Consider the following 18,060-nt stretch of genomic DNA (forward strand, 5'->3'; position numbering starts at 1 on the left):
TCAATAAGCATGAATTTGTCACTCGTATGGACAATACATGCAGAATATAAAAATAAATTCAACCAGTGAGTTCTTTATGCATAAGTGTTACACTATACACACCGAGGGACATTCACCATCTAGATGAGTTACAAGACTGGTGTCTTCAGAGACGACAAAGTCCACAGCGGCTTTAAAGAACACACATTGTTTTGATTATGACATCATCACACTGATGACAGGTATCTCAACACTTCCGACACACTAAGCATTACTCTAAGACTTTACACAGATGAACTTATCGTCAACATAACAGCACATTAGAGGAAGATCTGGGTCCATCTTACCATGAAAACTCTGTCATTCTAAGAATGTTCGCAGATGAAACAGTTAAGAAATGAGACAACAGCACCTGAGGTCAGGTGGTTGGGACTGGCAACAGAAATACCAGAGCAGCAAAGTATATCCAGAGAGAGTTCCAAGAATACCTGAAACAAGTTCAAGAAAGCTGAAGTGCAATGGAGGTGTAGAATCCCAGATCTTTTGTCAGCCAAGGAAAGACAGACATGATAGATGGACAGAAAAATATTCACAAATTAATTTACTATCTACCTCCTTCTGAATGCACAGGGAACATTATAATATGCAGTATCATATGTAGGTATCTGGGTTGCCCTAAGGCTCAGCGGTAAAGAATCTGCCTGCAATGCAGGGGACATGGTGTTCATATCTCCAGGGGGAAGATCCCCCTGGAGGAGGAGGGCATGGCAACCCACTCCCGTATTCTTGCCTGGAGAATTCCAGGGACAGAGGAGCCTGAAGGGTTATGGCCCATTGGATCACAAAGAGTCGGACACGACTATAGGACAAATGGTCACTGTACAGGGTCACCCGCTCTTCCCACCAACCACACAATGTCAATACTCTTACTACTGTTTCCATCATTCACGTAATGAGGTAGAAAAAACTTAAAGGAATGGAAAACACTTAAGATACAATTTCAACTGCTACAAAGCATAAAACATGTTTATGAGATGATGTTCTGTAATAAAACCATGGAATTACAGATCCATGCACTCACACATGCAAATGTAAACACACAACTGGTTGAAACAAGGAAGACCTATTTTTTCTTTCAATCCAAATTTACAGAGTGCCAACATGGGCCCCAAACTGGGAGTACAGCAGTGAACATAATGGAGCTTGCAGTCTAGCAGCCAGCCACCCAATTACATCCATAATTTTAAAGTTACTATTGCAACATGTGCTCTGAAACAGGCCTGGTGCTAAGAGAAGATTTATCAGAAAGTCTTGACGTACATCAAGAAATCACACAAGGTCTCCATGAGGAGGAAGCACTTAGGACTGGCAAGGTGGGAAATGGAAGAGTGTTGCAAGCAGAGAGAACAGCCTGAGTGCTGGCTCTGAGGCAGGAAGGTATTTAGTGAACAGCAAGTCAGTCAGTCTAACTGGGACACAGGGAACAAAGAGGGGTGATGCCAGGTAGAGGCCGCTTTCTACAAGGTCTTTGGATTTAGGACTTTATTCCAAAAGTAACTGGAAGTCACTGAAGAATCTGCAGGAGGTAAAGCAGAGGTTTAGATTTGTTTTTCAGAGCTCACTCTGCTGTGTGTGGAGGTTGTTGTTGCTTTGTTGCTCAGTCGGGTCAGATCTTTGCGACCTCATGGTAGCCCGCCATGCTCCTCTGTTCATGGGATTTTCAGGCAAGAATACTGGAGTGAGTGGCCATCTCCTACTCCAAGGTGATGCCTTTTGACACATTCTGGGATGATACTCTCGTTTTCTTTTATTCACGTGTATTTCAGCATCTTTAGGACATTAAAAATGCATCAGTTTGTACTCCAGTAATTTGTCTGCATTCTATGTCTTTTTCAAGTTATTTATTTTGGTTTTGCCGAGTCTTTCTTGCTATGAGGAAGCTTTCTGTATGTGCAGCTGCAGTGCACGGGCTTCTCATTACAGTGGCTTCTCTTGTTTTGGAGCACAGAATCTAGAGTGTGTGGGTTTAAGTAGTTATGGCGCCTGGGCGTCGTTGCTCTGAGGCATCTTCCTGGACCTGGGATGGGACCCATGCACCCTACATTGGCAGGCACATTCTTATCCACTGTACCACCAGGGAAGTCCTCAACATTATCTTATACTAGTTCAAAAAAATGAAAATACAAGCAGAAAGTAATATACAGAAGACTTATTCTAATCTGTATATAATAGCTATATTTAAAAATAATATGAGGGCTTTCCTGGAGGCTCAGTGGTAAAGAATCCACTGGGCAGTGCAAGAGACACAGGTGTGATACCTGGTCGATAAAGATTCCACATGCCAAAGGGCATCTAAGCCTGTGAGCCTCAATTTCTGAGCCAGAGCTCTAGAGCCCAGCAGGTGAAACTACTGAAGCCAGCATGCTCTAGAGCCTGGGCTGCAAGAAAAGAGAAGCCACCATAATGAGGAGCCCACACACCACAACTAGAGAGTGGCCATCACTCACCAGAACTGGATAAAGCCAGTGAAGCAATGAAGAGCCAGTACAGCAGAAAAGTATATTTAAATATAGTAATGTTATCTTCTTATTGTTAGGTATGTAGTTATTAACAAAACCCAAAGTTTATCTTTTCATTCCATGACCAAATATTGCATCAAGATTAGGAAAGTTGGGGGAATTCCCTGTCAGTCCAGGGTTTAAGATCTTGCACTTACACCACAGCATTTCAGGTTCAAGTCCTCCTCAAGGAACTAAGACCCTGCAAGCTGCATCGTGTGGCCAAAAAGGAAGAATAAATAATTAGCAAACTATATTTCATAGTTTAAATTAGATGCTCTAATGAAACACTCTCTAGCCCTGAGGTCTCTTTCTGAACTTTTCATTTCACTCCCAAACATTTAAGATTTTCAAGGAGGTCCTCACTTAGTTTTAAATGTACTATAAAAAGTAGGACTGATTTCCCCTTATTGGACTCTTTTTCAGATTTTGGCACGTATTATGCATTTTAATATCTCACATCTATATGCAGCTTCTTTACCCCGGTTGACAGAGAGCAGACAGTGCATCCAGATGGGCCCTAAGCAATCCCTGCTGCCCAACAGCACTGAGACCCCGTCTCCAACCCGTGGGTGAGAAGCCCTGCCCAACACGGTGCCCAGGGGAACCTCCTCAAAAGGGCCAGGTCACCGGGTCACGGGGAGACAGGATTTAAATGAGGACGACAGACCCTGAGGGAAAGCCCCGGGTGAGTGTGAATGTACAGGAGTCAGACAAGGCACTGCAGAGTCAGACAAGATTAGTGAGTCCAAATATGGATACTTCAGGCAGGACAGATTGAGAATCCACTGAGAATATGACCTTACCTGAGAAAGAGCCATTCCTGACACGTTTTCTTTCATCTTCCTCCTGTTCTGGGCTTATTCCTCAGCTAACACAAGTCTTCAGAGGAGTGTCAAGAAGGTGGAAAACATGGTATTTAATGCTTAGGGTCAACACATCCCCTTCCTGAGCCCCAACCACAGACACAGGGAAGCCCTCACCATGTGGAACAGACAGTCCTCTATGGCCACTGTCTCAGGAGGAACTCAGGACAGTCAACTGCAGCACAGAGTCCAACACGGGACTTTTCCACACTTTCCCTCGGATCACACTCCCCTCCTGGTGAGGCCTCATGTACACAGCAGCAGGGGGCACCTCCGCTGACCCATGATGCCGTTCAGGTCACACAGCAGGCCCTGGTCCAGCCCCACTCAGAGCAGAGCACCCTCCCCTCCCCCAGGGCCTGATCTCAGTCTCAGAAGTGGAGGTTAAGAGCCCTGGTGCTCAATGCAGGATCCAGAATCATCTGTGGCTCTGTGCACATTCCTGGGGCAAGGCCCCACATGAGAACCTGAGGAGCGTGTCTGTTGGGGGAGGGGTACAATACATGCCCGGGCAAAATGCCTCATGATCTCATGTGAAGCCTGGGCTGAATAACACTCAAGGGGTCAAGTCCAGCCTACCTCCCACTTTCTTCTTTTCCAGCCTGACTGACATTGAACGGACTAACAAGAAGGGATGTGTACACATACCATGCACGATGTGACCATGTGACACATGTCTACACTGAAATATTTATCACAATCCACGAACCAACACATCCATCACCTCCAAATTCCCATGTTCTGTGTATGGTGATAACACTCAAGACATACTCTCCTGACACATTCCCAGCAGGCAGTAACAGAACGGGATTAACTACGGTCAGCATGCTGCACACACCTCCCCAGGACGCACTCATTTTACAACTCAAAAGTCTCTACCTTTTGACCAACATCTCCCCATCTTCCCCACCTCCCAGCCCCAGATAACCACCATCCCACTGTCTGCTACTAGTGGTTTCAGATTTTTACATTCCACATAGAAGCGAGCACACACAATCAGTCTTTTCCTACCTGCCTTAATTCACTTAGCATAATATTCTCTACATTCATCCAAGTGGTCCCAAGTGACAAAAATCGCCATTTTTATGGGTGCATGTCATTATATACGTGTTTGTGTTTCTCTGAGTGTATGCTACCTACCAGGACTTTTCTGGTAGCTCAGACGTTAAAGAATCCGCTGCCAATGTTGGAGACCCGGGTTCGATCCCTCGGTTGGGAAGACGCCCTGGAGAAGAGAATGGCAGCTCACTCCAGTATTCCTGCCTGGAGAATTCTATGGAGAGGAGCCTGCAGGCTACAGGCCAAGGGGTTACAAGAGTCAGAAATGAGTGATCCCAGCCCGTCCCCAAACTGTTATCTCCAAATTCTAATAATAAAAGACAGATGTGTAGGCTGATGCACATATCTCAATGCGACTTCAATATCTTCCACAGAAACACTGCAAGTTTTGTGTTTTTTTTAACTTCCAAATGCATCTGAAACTTTATGAGCAACTCAAAATAACAGAAATACCAAAGGTAACACACGAAGTGATCTCTGGAGTTTTACCGGCAGTTATGCTATGGGTTGCATACTTAATTCTCACCCTCCCTAAAGACCACAAAAAATCCAGTGTGGAGGGGGTGCTGTGAGGCACCTCCTGGATCCCGCCCCCCTTCTCTGGGACCACTGTCCCCATCCTCCTGCACCCAGACCTCCCTGTGGGCTCAGCTCAGCCCTTGCTTCTAACACACTGCAGGATAACATTCTTCTTCCCAATCCCACAGCCTTTCTTCCTCCACAGGTGTGATCACGAGATTCCCAATTAAACCCAGTCATGCAAACCTCAGTCACAGCATCTGTGTCCCCGGAAAACTGAGCTAAGACACTGGCACGCCCACCATTCCACGCAGCCCACAATTAGCCATGAGCCCACGTCCAGGACCTCCAGCCAGAACTGGGACCCCCTTTGTCAACAGGTCCACATGCTCCGTGATCCCACAACTATGCTTGTCTCTCTCTCTCACACACACAAACACACCATTCATTGGGTTCATTAAAAGGTGCACTCCTGCTCCCACAACCCTCCTGGAAACCCCAACACGCTCCCCCTCACTTTCTCCTATTTTTCCATCCCTTCTCTGTGCACAGCTGAACAAGAACAGAGACCTCTAGGCGTGGGCATTGCAAAAGAAATGCACCCTAGCTGCAAATCCAAGGACACTGGACACTCAGTATGGAGACCAAGAAGCTGGTCCTCTTGGGGAAACCACTTAGCAACAAGGACGTTATGTAGTTGAGGGATGGTTGGACTGAGTTCAGTAAAGAAGTCACAAAGAGAGAGTGGCCCCAATCTCACCGGCTCCTGTTTTCCCTGCTCATAGCTAACTGGAAGATACCCCAGGGGAAGGTGGTTTGGGGATAGGGAGGTGTCGTCTCCTACATACTCCCCTAAGATACTGACCAGTCTAATCACAGGAAACTCAGCATCTGCCACTGAGCAGATGAACTGCTAGAAGGCAAAGCTGCTGTCCAAGATGGCAACTGGTCCCTGCATGGACAGAGCTTAGAAGACCTGGGGGCTGCAGTGAGCAGTGACACTGCAGACTAAAACATGGGGACACCTCAAGACACTGGATCTGCCAGGCCTTTTAGGACTCCAACATCCTTTAGCTTTTGAGTAATTCAGTCTCCACATGGGGTAAGGATCAATCAGAGTTGAAATGTCCAGAACAAATATGGGAGCCATAACCACCAAGCCTATAACCTCCATCATCCCTGAGGATTCTTCAGCCCAGCCCACAGTCCCAGTCCTCACCCCCAGAGTGAGATGCTGCAAGCATCCTGGGAGGAAGAGGAATACGGTGAACCCTTCAATGAAGGGAAAAGAGGAAAGACTCCAAATAATTAAAGGAGAAGGGCATATCTGATCAGGGTAATTAATACAGAAGCAATAAACCTGGTTAACATGACAGAGAATATCAGAAAGAGATGGGGAGACCTCTCTGGCCTAGACCTGAAGGAACAGAAAGCGCTAGGGCAACAGTGATATAATGACCAAAGGTAGGAGTAGAAACTAAGATCCAAGACAGAGAAGGTTTTGGTGTTTATGAACAAGGGCTAAATGAATGCGACCAAGACAGACTGACCATGAGGCTGGAGACCCTGGCAAGAGGTGGGAGGCCTCCCTACAGACTGAGCTTTATTCACAGAAGATGGCTCATGATTTCCTCTCAGGCTCTGAGGCTATGTTCCCACCTCCACCCTACTGTTGTCTTTTCATTTTGGAAGACTGGGACCTATTTCAAATTCTAATAACACGTGGGCTCTCCTTACAAGCAGAACTGCCACACACACAGTCACACACCCAATTTGGCCAATCATTTCAGGGGTCAGTGTTGCTCAGCTTCTGGACCTGAGGAAGCATCATCAGACCAAATCATAGCTCACTAGTTACTAGATCACATAAAAGAGAGGAAAATGGAGTATCAGACTAACTGCTTAAATTAGGTTGTGACTCTTAATATAAAAGATCACTGACACCCTTACCAAACATTTATCAAAATGGTCTATAACTATTTGTTACCAAAAAATGTTTTCAAAATAAAACATAAACAAGAAACAGCAAATGGGCCTCTAATAAATGTGAAACAAACCTAAAGTGAATCAGCTTATTAAAATTTTTTTCATTGAAGAATTCCAGTGTAAAGTTTAAAAAATTTTTCAGAATATAGAGTATTTAGAAAAGAATGACATGAATTAGTTATAGGAGTCCACCAAATCTTATTTCACAAATGAATGATTGTTTATAAGAAGATGGGTATTCAATGAACTATTCAATGAACTAATTCAATGAACTAATCCAAGATACAAAATAATGAAATTTCATCATCAGAAAGGAGAAAGCAAAAAGTAAAACCATCACAAAGAATATTTTTACTGTGCCTGGAAAAGGCATCATGTAGTAAGAGAGTCAGTTCTTGCCCCACCTCTCTCCATAACCTCTACTCTGCACCAGGAAAAGGGAAGGGGGTGACTCACCTCTAAGAGAGTCAAGTCATTGCCGCAACCCCCACCTCTATAGCTTCTGCACGTGGATGTTATCTTTTAATACAGAAAATTACAACACGCACAAGCCTTAAAGACAGAAGTTTTGCAATTCTCATTTTCATCTGTATAATTTAAAAAAGAAAGTTTTAAACTTAGTAGATTCTAAAGCCAAAAATCAATGTATCACGACTTAAAAATCCTGATCAAATCAATTCAGCACTCATCTAGATCTAATCCGCTCCCAAACCTGCACACTACTTGTTTCCACTTTATTTAGTTTATGTTTCCCTACTTTTTTCTCCGTCTCCCTTTCTCTTCCCCTCTGCGCTCCTGCTGTGCCTGTCCTCCTCTCTACTTCTTCCCTGACTCCCATCCGGCCTCTCTCTGCCATCTGTTCCCTGTAAAATGCTTTTAATCCAACCTCCTTGATGATCCTAAATCTCCAAGAATCTCTGCCCTCCCTTCCTCCCCTGGCACCCCCAAGCGGCTATGCTTCCTCTCAGCTTCCTTTTCTCAGCTCCTCCAATCACTGCTAAGTCGCTTCAGTCGTGTCCGACTCTGTGTGACCCCCTAGACGGCAGCCCACCAGGCACCGCCGTCCCTGGGATTCTCCAGGCAGGAACATTGGAGTGGGTTGCCATTTCCTTCTCCAATCACTAGGAGTCCCCTTTGTCTCTCAGCAGGATATTGCTCTGTAAGCCAAGATCCCAACTCTTGTGTCCCCTTTGCGGGCTCTCTGTGTGAACTGCCTCTCCACTGTTGCCCTCTTTGGGACCTGTGATTTACAGCCCCTCTCCCTTGAAGGCTATACAAGGGGGCGACAGAGGATGAGATGGTTAGATACCATCCCTGGACTCAACAGACATGAATCTGAGCAAACTCTGAGAAATAGAGGGGTCGTAAAGACTCGGAATGAACACCACTACCTCCCTATCTTGCTCACCTTTAATTCTCAGGAAATTCTGCTTTTCTCTAAACTTTTTCCCTAACCGCTACCTTCAAGGCCGATTCTTTTTCATGCTGTTGTCTCTTCACAAGTCCCTCACCAATACTCTTCATTGCCATCGCTTATCCGTCATCCTTTTCTCAATTCAATATTTCTCTAGGAGTCGCTGTCTCTGCTGCTTCTAACCCCCCGGCCTCCAAATATGCAGGGATGGCGACTGAATAAGAAGCCCGGTTCCCGCAAAAGCCAAATCGCAACGGGTGGAATTTGGAACGGAAGAACCTCGGGTGTCACGTGACTGGCGCAGGTCACCTCCCCGACACGGGACAGGGCAACGTCACTATGAAGGCATGGCCTGCGGGGCGGAAGGGCCGGCCTGAGGAGACTTGAGGTGAGAGGGACTGGGAGGGAAGCGGTCTCAGCAGCGGGGCCGGCTCTCCAAAATCCCAGAACCGGGGAGCGGGGTGGTCGGGGCGGCCAGGGGCCGAGAGGACGAGGCTGGGGACCGCGGAGCTAATAAACCCACCGTATGCGGTGTAGGAAGGGCAGAGGGGTCAGTGAGGTCAGTAAATGGTTTGAAGCAGGCAAGAGCTGCGAAACGAAGCGTCGCTGTGGACCAAAAGCTGGAAGCGACTTTAAAGCAAAATGGAGGCGCTCCTTTGCTGCTCACCAAGACGTCTGAACTTGCTGGGGATGGTGGGACGGGCGCGGGGATTGAGAGTCACTAGCGAACCTGAGGCTCGTGGTACCGAGGAAAGGAGGCAGCAGGCCGCAGGTTTAATTAGAAAGAGAGAAACTCACGCTGACCTGAGAGACCGCCACTCGCCGCGCTCCGCTTCCTGGTTTGTGGGACGCTGCCCGCACGCGCCTTGAAAGGGCGGAGCGGCCTGGGGGCGGGGACTCAGCCGAACCTGGTCGCCGGGGGGCGGGGCATTGAGCGAAGCAGAAGACGCGTGGGGACAGCGGAAGTGTTAGGAGCAGCTTCGGGGCATGGGGGGGCCGGGCCTCCGGGCGCAGTGGGCGGGGCGGGGCGGCGGGGAGAAACAATTCATTACTGCAATCACCTCTGAAGGTGACTGTAGCCGGAATATTAAAACAGGTCTGCTCCTTGCAAGGAAAGTTATGATAAACCCAGACATTGTATGGAAAAGGCATATATAATTCCAGAATACCTAAAGAGTGAAACGCAATTTTGAAAGCTATCATAGTCGTTGCATTTCTAAGTATAAAGTGTTTGGTGAACCATGAGTTTGAAGCAGTACCTGAAGGCCTTGCCACATTCTGTACACTAGCAAGGTTCTCGCTAGGATGGATCATCTGATGGTTGGTAAGGTGTGACCCTGAGGTAAAGGTTCTACACACTCATGTCACATGTACGCTTTCTCTCCAGAATGAGTTCTTTACTGAATCCTGACTTCAGACTGTTGTCTAAAACCCCTGATGCACTCATTTCAGTGATATAGCTTCTACCTAGGGAATATTCTCAAGAAGCCGAAGGTGTAAACACCTGAAAAGCCTGGCCACATTGATTGCATTCGTATGGTCTCTGCAGTATGGATCACCTGATGTCTTTTCAGGCCTGAATGCCAACTGAAGGATTTGCCACCCTCGTACACTTGTAAAGTCTCTCTATATTATGAATAATCTGATGGTGGGAATGATCAGCCTATTACTGAAGCTCTGACCACACACATTATATTTATGATTCCCTCCAATCTAGACTGGAGGGATTGACTGCGCTCTAAATGTATGGCTTCTCACCAGCATGAATTTTGTAAAAACCAAATGGCTTCCGAAACACATAACACAGGCACTAGGTGAGTAAGACTTCAATTCTAATTAATTATCTGATGGTTAGTTACATCTGAACACAGAATCAAAGCTTTGCCACACCTAGCACATTTCATGTGGTTTTCCTCCAGTTTGACTTTTCTGAGAGTCAAAAAGTAGATATACTTAACTGCATTTACTACACTTGTAAGTTTTCATTGCCATATGGATTCTCAGATGATCTGCAAAGTCATTCCTTGTGACTGAAGGGTTTGTCACATAAATTACATTTATGTGGTTTCTCTCCTCTAGGAACCGCCTAACGGTCAGTTAAGGCTGAGCAAGCACTAGAAGCTCTGCCAAATTTGAATGCTTTCTATACAGTATGAATTCTCTGATGAATTATAAGGCCTGAACTCAGATAAAAGGCTCTGCCATACTCATTACATTTGCACTAAATGTCTCACAATTGTTCCATTCTTAACATTTTTCTCCACTATGAATTATCTATGATTTCTACATGGTCACTTCAAATATAACACTGCCCATATACATCACATCTCTACGCTTTCTCTCCTATATGAACTGCATGGCAGTGAGTTAAAGCTGACTGTTCACTAATATGTTTGGCACAATTGTTACCTTTCTAAGGTTTCTCCCCAGTATGAATTCTACAATGAACTGCAAGGTTTGCATTTAGATTAAAGGACTTGCCGCTGAGATCTCATTTATATGCTTTCTCTCCAGTATGACTTCCTCAATAAACTACAAGTTTTCCAATATGACTAAAACCCTTGCAACAGATATCACATTTACATGGTTTCTCTCTGGTATGAATTCTCTGATGAAATGCAAAGTAAGAGCTGGAACTGAAGACTCCTCCACCAAATTACATTTCTATGCTTTCTCTCCTATAGGAACTGCCTGATGCGGAGTTAAGGATGACTGTGCAATAAAACGTTTGTCACAATTGTTACGTTTGTCAGGTTTCTCTCCAGTATGAATTCTTCCATGAACTGCACAGCTTGAAGTTTGACTGAAGTCCTTCCACACACACATTTACATGGTTTCTCCCCAGTATGATATCTCTGATGAACTGCAAACTTTGCAGTTTGATTAAAGCCCTTGCCACACAGAACGTTGCTATGAGTGGGTTTTCTCCAGTTGAGGCTGCAGTGCACGGGCTTCTCACTGCAGCGCCTTCTCTTGTTTTGGAGCACAGGCTCTGGAGTGTGCAGGCTTCAGGAGTGATGGTCCCGGGCTCTAGAGCACAGGCTCAGTAGTTGTGCCGCATGGGCTTAGTTGCTTTGAGGGATCTTCCTGGACCTGGGGTGGAACCGTGCACCCTACATTGGCAGGCACATTCTTCTCCACTGTACTAGGAGGAGTCCTCAACATTATTTTATACTAGTTCAAAAAAATAAAAAGTAGTGTAAGCATAAAGTAACATACAAAAGACTTTAACTACAATCTCTATAAAATACCTATATTTAAAAATAATATGAGGGCTTCCCTGGTAGCAAAGTGGTAAAGGATCCATTGGTCAGTGCAAGAGACATGGCTTTGATCACTGCTCCGGTACGATCCCATATGCCAAGGGTAACTAAACCCATGAGCCTCAATTTCTGAGCCAGGCTCTAGAGCCCAGAAGGTGAAACCACTGAAGCCAGCCTCCTCTAGAGCCTATGCTGCAAGAAAAGAGAAGCCCCAACAATGCCCACACACTGCAACTAGAGAGTGGCCACCACACAGAACTAGATAAAAGCCACTGCAGCAATGAAGAGCCAGTACAGCCAATAAAAATATTTAAAACACAGTGATATGATTTAATCCTTAATGTTAGGTATTCAGTTATTAACAAAGCCAAAGTTTATCTTTTTATTCCATGAACAAAATATTGCATTGAAATTAGGAAAGTTGGGGAATTTCCTGGAGGTCAAGTGGTTAAGTACTCATATTTTATTGCAGGGTTTCAGGTGCAATTCCTACTCAGGGAACTAAGACTCCACTAGCTGCATCATGTGGCCAGAAAATAAAGTAAAAAAACAAAAACAAAAAATGTTTATTTCATAGTTTCAATTAGATGGTATAATGAAACATACCCTAGCCCCGAAGTCCCTTTCTGAATTTTCCATTCCATTCCCAAATCCTTAAGATTTTCAAGGAGGCTCAATTACTTTTAAATGTACTACACAAAGTCAGAACTGATTTCCCCTTAGTGGTCTCTATCCATATTTTACAACATACTGTGCATGTTAATACCTGACATCCACCTGCAGCTTCCTTACCCTGGTTGACAGAGAGCAGACAGCACATCCAGATGGGCCCTAGCAATCCTTGCTGCCCAACAGCACTGAGACCCTGTCTCCAACCCGTGGGTGTGAAGCCCTGCCCAGGGTGGTGCCCAGGGGAGCCTCCTCACAGGGTCCAGGTCACAGGGTCATGGGGAGATGGGATCTAAGTGAGGACGACAGACCCTGACGGAAGGTGTCTGGTTGAGTGTGCATGTAAAGGTGTGAGACAGGATACTCCAGAGTCAGACAAGATTAGCGAGTCCAAAGACGGGTATTTCAGGAAGGACAGACTGAGAATCAACTGAAAATACAGTAAGAAATACTTCTTACCTGAGAAATAGCCATTCCTGACTGTTTTTTCCTCTTCCTCCTCTTCTGGGCATCCTGGGGCAACAGGAAGCTTCAGAGGGGGTGTCAAGAAAGTGGAAAACATGCTGTTTAATGCTTAGAGTCAACACAGCCCCTTCCTGTGTCCCAACCACACACACAGGGAGGACCTCACCATGTGGAACAGACAGTTCTCTGTCACGCGCTGTCTCAGGAGGGACACAGGACAGTCAACTCTGGCACAGAATCCAACACAGGCACTTTCCCACACTTTCCCTGGCATCACACTACCCTCCTGGTGAGACCTCATGTACACAGCAGCAGGGGGCACCTCAGCTGACCTGAAACCCTTTTCACTGCCTCTTCTCCAGTACAGCTGAACAAGAGGGCTAAAGAGCAGAGACTACTGGGCGTGGGCATCACAACAGAAACACACCCAAGCTGTAAATCCAAGAACACTGAGCATTCAGAATGGAGACCAAGAACCTGGTCCTCTTGGGAAAACCTGGCAGCAATGGCGAATGAGGGATGGTTGGTAAAGAAGTCACAAGAGAAAGGTCCCATCTCACTGGCTCCTCTTCTCCGTGCTCACAGCTCACTGCCAGATACTTCAGGTCATTAAGGGGGTGTGCCGTTGTTGGATGGGGAGATGTCTCCTTCATATGCATTTAACTTCCATATCTTCTGGCCGCTCTAGCCACAGTAGTAAACTCAGCATCCCCTGCTCTGAGTAGATGAACTGCTAGAAAGCAAAGCTGCTGTCCAAGATGGCAAACGGTCCCTGGATGGACAGAGGTTGGAAGACCTGGGGGCTGCAGTGAGTAGACACAGCAGACTAAAACAAGGTGGCACTTCAAGACACTAGATCTATCAGGCTTTTCAGGATTCCTCACATCTGTTTTTTATTGAGTAATTAAGTGAACACATGGGGTAAGGATCAATTAGACTTGAAATGTCTAGAACAGATATAGCAACCATCATCACCTACCCTATCTCCTCTGTCTCCTCTGAGAATTCTTCAGCCGAACCCACATTCCCAGTCCTCACCCCCAGAGTGAGATGCTGCAAGCATGCTGCGAGGAAGAGGAATATGGGGCATCCTTCAGTGAAGGGAAAAGAGGAAAGATTACAAATAATTAAGGAAGAAGGGCATCTCTGATGAATGTGATATAGAAGCAGTAAATCTGGTTAATGTGACAGCAAATATCAGAAGGAAATGGGGAGACCTCTCTGGCCTAGACCTGAAGGAACATAAAGAGCAAGAGCCACGGTGATGTAATGACCAAGGGTAGAAGAAAAAAACTAAAATCTGAGACAGAGAAGGTTTTGTTGTCTATGAACAAGGATTAAGTGAATGTGACCAGGACAGACAGACCATGAAAACAGGGTCAGCTTCCACGATGAGGCTGGAGACACTGGCAGAGACCTGAGGGTGACAAAGGGCTGTAGAGCCACCTGAGGAGTCAGGATGCTGCCCTGAGGACACGGGGAAGCCAGTGGAGGTGGGAGGCACCACTTCATATTGACCTCTATTCACAGAAGGCGGCTCACGATTGTCTCTCTGACTCTGAGCCTATGTTCCTGCCTCCATCCTACTGTTGTCCTTGTTGCATTGTGGAAAACTGATGTATTTCAAATTCTAAGGACAAGCGGCAACTCCCTCCAAGAACTGCCACACACAGTCACACACCCATTTTGGCCATCATTTCAGGGGTCACTGCTGCTCACCTTCTGGACTTGAGGAAACATCATCAGATCAACTCATAGCTCACTAGTCACCAGACCACATAAAAGAGAGGAAAATGGACCATCATACTGCCTGCTGAAATTAGGTCTTGATTCAATAAAAATTATCACTGACATCCTTACTAAGTGCTCATCAAAATAGTCTATAACTATTTATTAGTTACCAAAAAACATTTCCAAAATATAACATAAAGAGAAGACAGCAAAAGGGCCTCAAATAAACATGAAACAAACCTAAAGTTAATCAGCTTATTAAAATTTTTTCCTTGAATAATTCTGGTGCAAAGTGAAAAAAAAAAAACTGTTAATATAGCATATATTTAGAAAAGAATGACTTGAACTAATTATAGGAGACCATGAAATCTTATCAGAAGCAAATAGTTGTTGAAAAGAAAGTAGGTACCAAATGAACTAACTGTTAACCCAAGCTACAAAAAGAATTAAATGTAAACAAAGGAGAAAGCAAAAAGGAAAACCATCACTAAGAGCATGTTTAAAGTTCCTTGAAAAGGTACCATGTAGTAACAGAGTCTGTCAATTCTAAGACCACTTCTCCTCTCCCACAACCTCTACTCCACACCAGGAAAAGGGAAGTGGGTGACCCACCTCTGAGAGTCAAGTCACTGCCTTAGCCCCCACCTCAACAGACTCTGCACATGGATGTTATCTTTCAATACAAATAATGATAACACCCACAAGCCTTACAGAAAGTTTAGAAATTCTCATCCTCCTCTGTATAATTTAAAGGAAGATATAAATTTATTAGACTGTAAAGCTAAAAAAATCAATGTATCACGTCTTAATTCTTTATCCAACCAATTCAGCACTCGTCTGGATCTAGTCCCCTCCCCCACCTGCACACTAGTTGTTTCCACCTCATTTGGTTTATCTGTTTCCCTATTTCTTTATCTGTCTCCCTTCCTCTTCCCCTCTGCCCTCCGGCTGTGCCTGTCCTCCTCTCTACTTCTTCCCTGACTCCCATCCTGCCTCTCTCTGCCATTTGTTCCCCATAAAGATGCTTACTCTCCAACCTCCCTGATAATCCAAAATCTCCCTGTATTTCTGCCTTTCTTTCTCCATCTCTGCCCTCCCTTTCTCCGAACTCTCTGGTACCTCCAAGTGCAATGCTTCAGTTCAGCTCAATTTCTTTCTCAGCTCCTCGAATCATTCAGTTCAGTTCAATTGCTCAGTCGTGTCGGACTCTTTGCGACCCCATAGACTGCAGCATGCCAGACTTCCCTGTCCATCATTAACTCCCTGGGCTTCCCTGGTGGCTCAGAGGGTTAAGCGTCTGCCTGCAATGCAGGAGACCCAGGTTCGATTCCTGGGTCAGGAAGATCCCCTGGAGAAAGAAATGGCAACCCACTCCAGTACCCTTGCTTGGAAAATCCCATGGATGGAGAAGCCTGGTAGGCTACAGTCCGTGGGGTCACAAAGAGTCGGATACTTCTGAGCGGCTTCACTTCACCAACTTCCACAGTCTGCTCAAACTCACATGCACCCCAACTCGGTGATGCCATCCAACCATCGCATCCTCTGTCATCCCCTTCTCCTCCCGCCTTCAGTCTTTCCCAGCATCAGGGTCTTTTCTAAAGAGTCAGCTCTTTGCAACAACTGGCTAAAGTATTGGAGCTTCAGCTTCAGCATCAATTCTTCAAATGAATATTCAGGACTGATTTCCATTAGGATTAAGTGGTTTTATCTCCTTGCAGTCCAAGGGACTCTCAAGAGTCTTCTCCAACACCAGACTTCAAAAGCATCAGTTCTTTGGTGCTCAGCTTTCTTCACAGTCCAACTCTCACATCCATACATAACTACTGGAAAAATCATAGCTTTGACTATATAAACCTTCATCTGCAAATTAATATCTCTACGTTTTAATATGCTGTCTAGGTTGGTCATAGCTTTTCTTTCAAGGAGCAAGTGTCTTTTAGTTTCATGGCTGCAGTCACCGTCTGCAGTGATTTTGGAGCCCAGGAATATAAAGTGCATCGCTGATTCCATTCACTAGTAGTCCCCTTTCTCTGCCAGCAGGATATTGTCTGTAGGTCAAGGTTCCAAATCTTGTATCCCCTTTGCGGGGTCTCTGTGTGAACTGCCTCTCCACTGTTGCCCTCTTTGGGAACGCTGATTTACAGCCCTTCTCCCTTGAAGGCTATAGAAGAGGGCGGCAGAGGATAAGATGATTAGATAGCATCCCTAGACTCAACACCTGGAGAAGGCAATGGCGAACCACTCCAGTACTCTTGCCTGGAGAATCCCATGGACGGAGGAGCCTGGTAGGCTACAGTCCATGGGGTCGCTAAGGGTCGGACAAGACTGAGCGACTTCACTTTCACTTTCATGCATTGTAGAAGGAAATGGCAACCCACTCCAGTATTCTTGCCTGGAGAATCCCAGGGACAGAGGAGCCTGGTGGGCTGCCATCTATGGGGTCGCAGAGAGTCAGACATGACTGACGCGACTTAGCAGTAGCAGCAGCAGACTCAACACTACCTCCCTATGTTGCACATCTTTAACTAAACGGAGACCCTGCTGTTCTCTAAGCTTCTCTCCTTTACCCACCGTTACCTTCAAGGCTTATGCTGTATCATGTTGCTATCTCTTCCCAAGTTCCTCACCAATCCGCTTTGCTGCCATCGTTTCTCCATCATGTTTTTTTCAATTTCTAATTCTCTCGGAGTCGCTCTCTCTGCTCCTCCTAACCCTCCTGGCCTCCTATTTGCAGGGATGGCGACTGATTAAGAAGCACCCACCCGCAAGAGACACATTCCAGCGGGTTGTATTTGGGACACAGAACCATAGGTGTCACATGGCTGGCCCAGGCCACCTCCCCCCACACGGAGTCGAGGTAACGCGCTAAGGAATGACTGAGGGGCAGAATTACCGGCCTGATGAGACGCGATGACTGAACGGCTGGGAGCGCGTGGGGCTCATGAGCGGGACGGGCTCTCCAGAATCCCAGGACCGGGGAAAGAACCCGGCCTCTCCGGTAGCGGGGGCCGGCGCGGCCTCCAGGGGTCGAGAGGGCGAGCCTGGGGACAGCCGAGCGAATAAACCCACATCGTCCAAAAGAATTTCACGTGGTGCAGGAAGGGTAGAGGGGTCACTGAACTCAGAAATTGGTTTTAAGCAGGAAAGAGGTGGGAAACGAAGCGTCTCAGACCAAACGCAGGCATCCGTTTCAGAGCGAGTTGAAAGCAAAATGGAGGCGCCTCTTCGCCACACAGGGACATCTGAATTTGCTTGGGGTGGTGGGACGGCCGCGGGAATTTAGGTTCAGTAGCGACCCTCAACTCACATTACAGAGGAAAGCTAACAACCAGAAGAAAATTTAAAAGGAAAGACAGAAACTCAATTTTGGCTGAGACCTCCGCTCTCTACTCTCCGATTACGGGTGTGTGACGCTGTGCGCACGCGCAGTGAAAAGCCGTAGCGGCCTGGAGGCGGGGCGCGGGCTGGAGAGAAATCAGGCCTGCGTGAGGCCAGTGGGATGGTGAGGCGGCCGGGGTCTCACTGCAGTCAGTAAATGAAAAGACGGCCTG

The 18,060-nt window shown here is 46.3% G+C and overlaps 1 protein-coding gene and 2 long non-coding RNA genes across 18 annotated transcripts in view; 1 reads left to right on the plus strand and 2 right to left on the minus strand.

The window, feature by feature from the left end:
• Nucleotides 1–18,060, minus strand: part of LOC129631274 (zinc finger protein OZF-like) — a 59,992-nt gene that overhangs the window by 18,250 nt on the left and 23,682 nt on the right. For 5 of the 14 annotated variants that reach the window (XR_008703952.1, XR_008703953.1, XM_055552176.1 and 2 more), the window contains exons 1-3: nucleotides 9,186–9,305; nucleotides 4,544–4,628; nucleotides 3,344–3,419 (exon numbers count right to left, since the gene is read on the minus strand). The exons of 1 other annotated variant lie outside the window; for it this stretch is intronic. Coding sequence is in view for 7 of the 13 variants with exons in the window: in XM_055552176.1 (XP_055408151.1) it covers nucleotides 3,344–3,379 (36 nt within the window). In the remaining 6 variants the exon portion in view is untranslated. 8 more of the 14 variants (XM_055552185.1, XM_055552186.1, XM_055552184.1 and 5 more) reach the window with 8 other exon arrangements.
• Nucleotides 8,054–11,286, plus strand: LOC129631286 (uncharacterized). 2 transcript variants are annotated; one of them, XR_008703973.1, is made up of 4 exons: nucleotides 8,054–8,126; nucleotides 8,587–8,769; nucleotides 10,099–10,195; nucleotides 11,066–11,286. It is a non-coding gene; the product is annotated as an uncharacterized LOC129631286 (long non-coding RNA). The 2 variants fall into 2 exon arrangements; XR_008703972.1 differs by lacking the exon at nucleotides 8,054–8,126 and having other exon boundaries at nucleotides 8,382–8,769.
• LOC129631288 (uncharacterized) lies at nucleotides 11,414–17,927 on the minus strand. Of its 2 annotated transcripts, none has more exons than XR_008703975.1 (3): nucleotides 17,403–17,927; nucleotides 12,773–12,842; nucleotides 11,414–11,555 (listed from the first exon to the last, which is right to left on the minus strand). It is a non-coding gene; the product is annotated as an uncharacterized LOC129631288 (long non-coding RNA). The 2 variants fall into 2 exon arrangements; XR_008703976.1 differs by lacking the exon at nucleotides 11,414–11,555 and adding an exon at nucleotides 11,952–12,160.

This window comes from Bubalus kerabau, chromosome 17 (assembly GCF_029407905.1).
Source record: "Bubalus kerabau isolate K-KA32 ecotype Philippines breed swamp buffalo chromosome 17, PCC_UOA_SB_1v2, whole genome shotgun sequence".
Taxonomy (NCBI): Eukaryota; Metazoa; Chordata; class Mammalia; order Artiodactyla; family Bovidae; genus Bubalus; species Bubalus kerabau.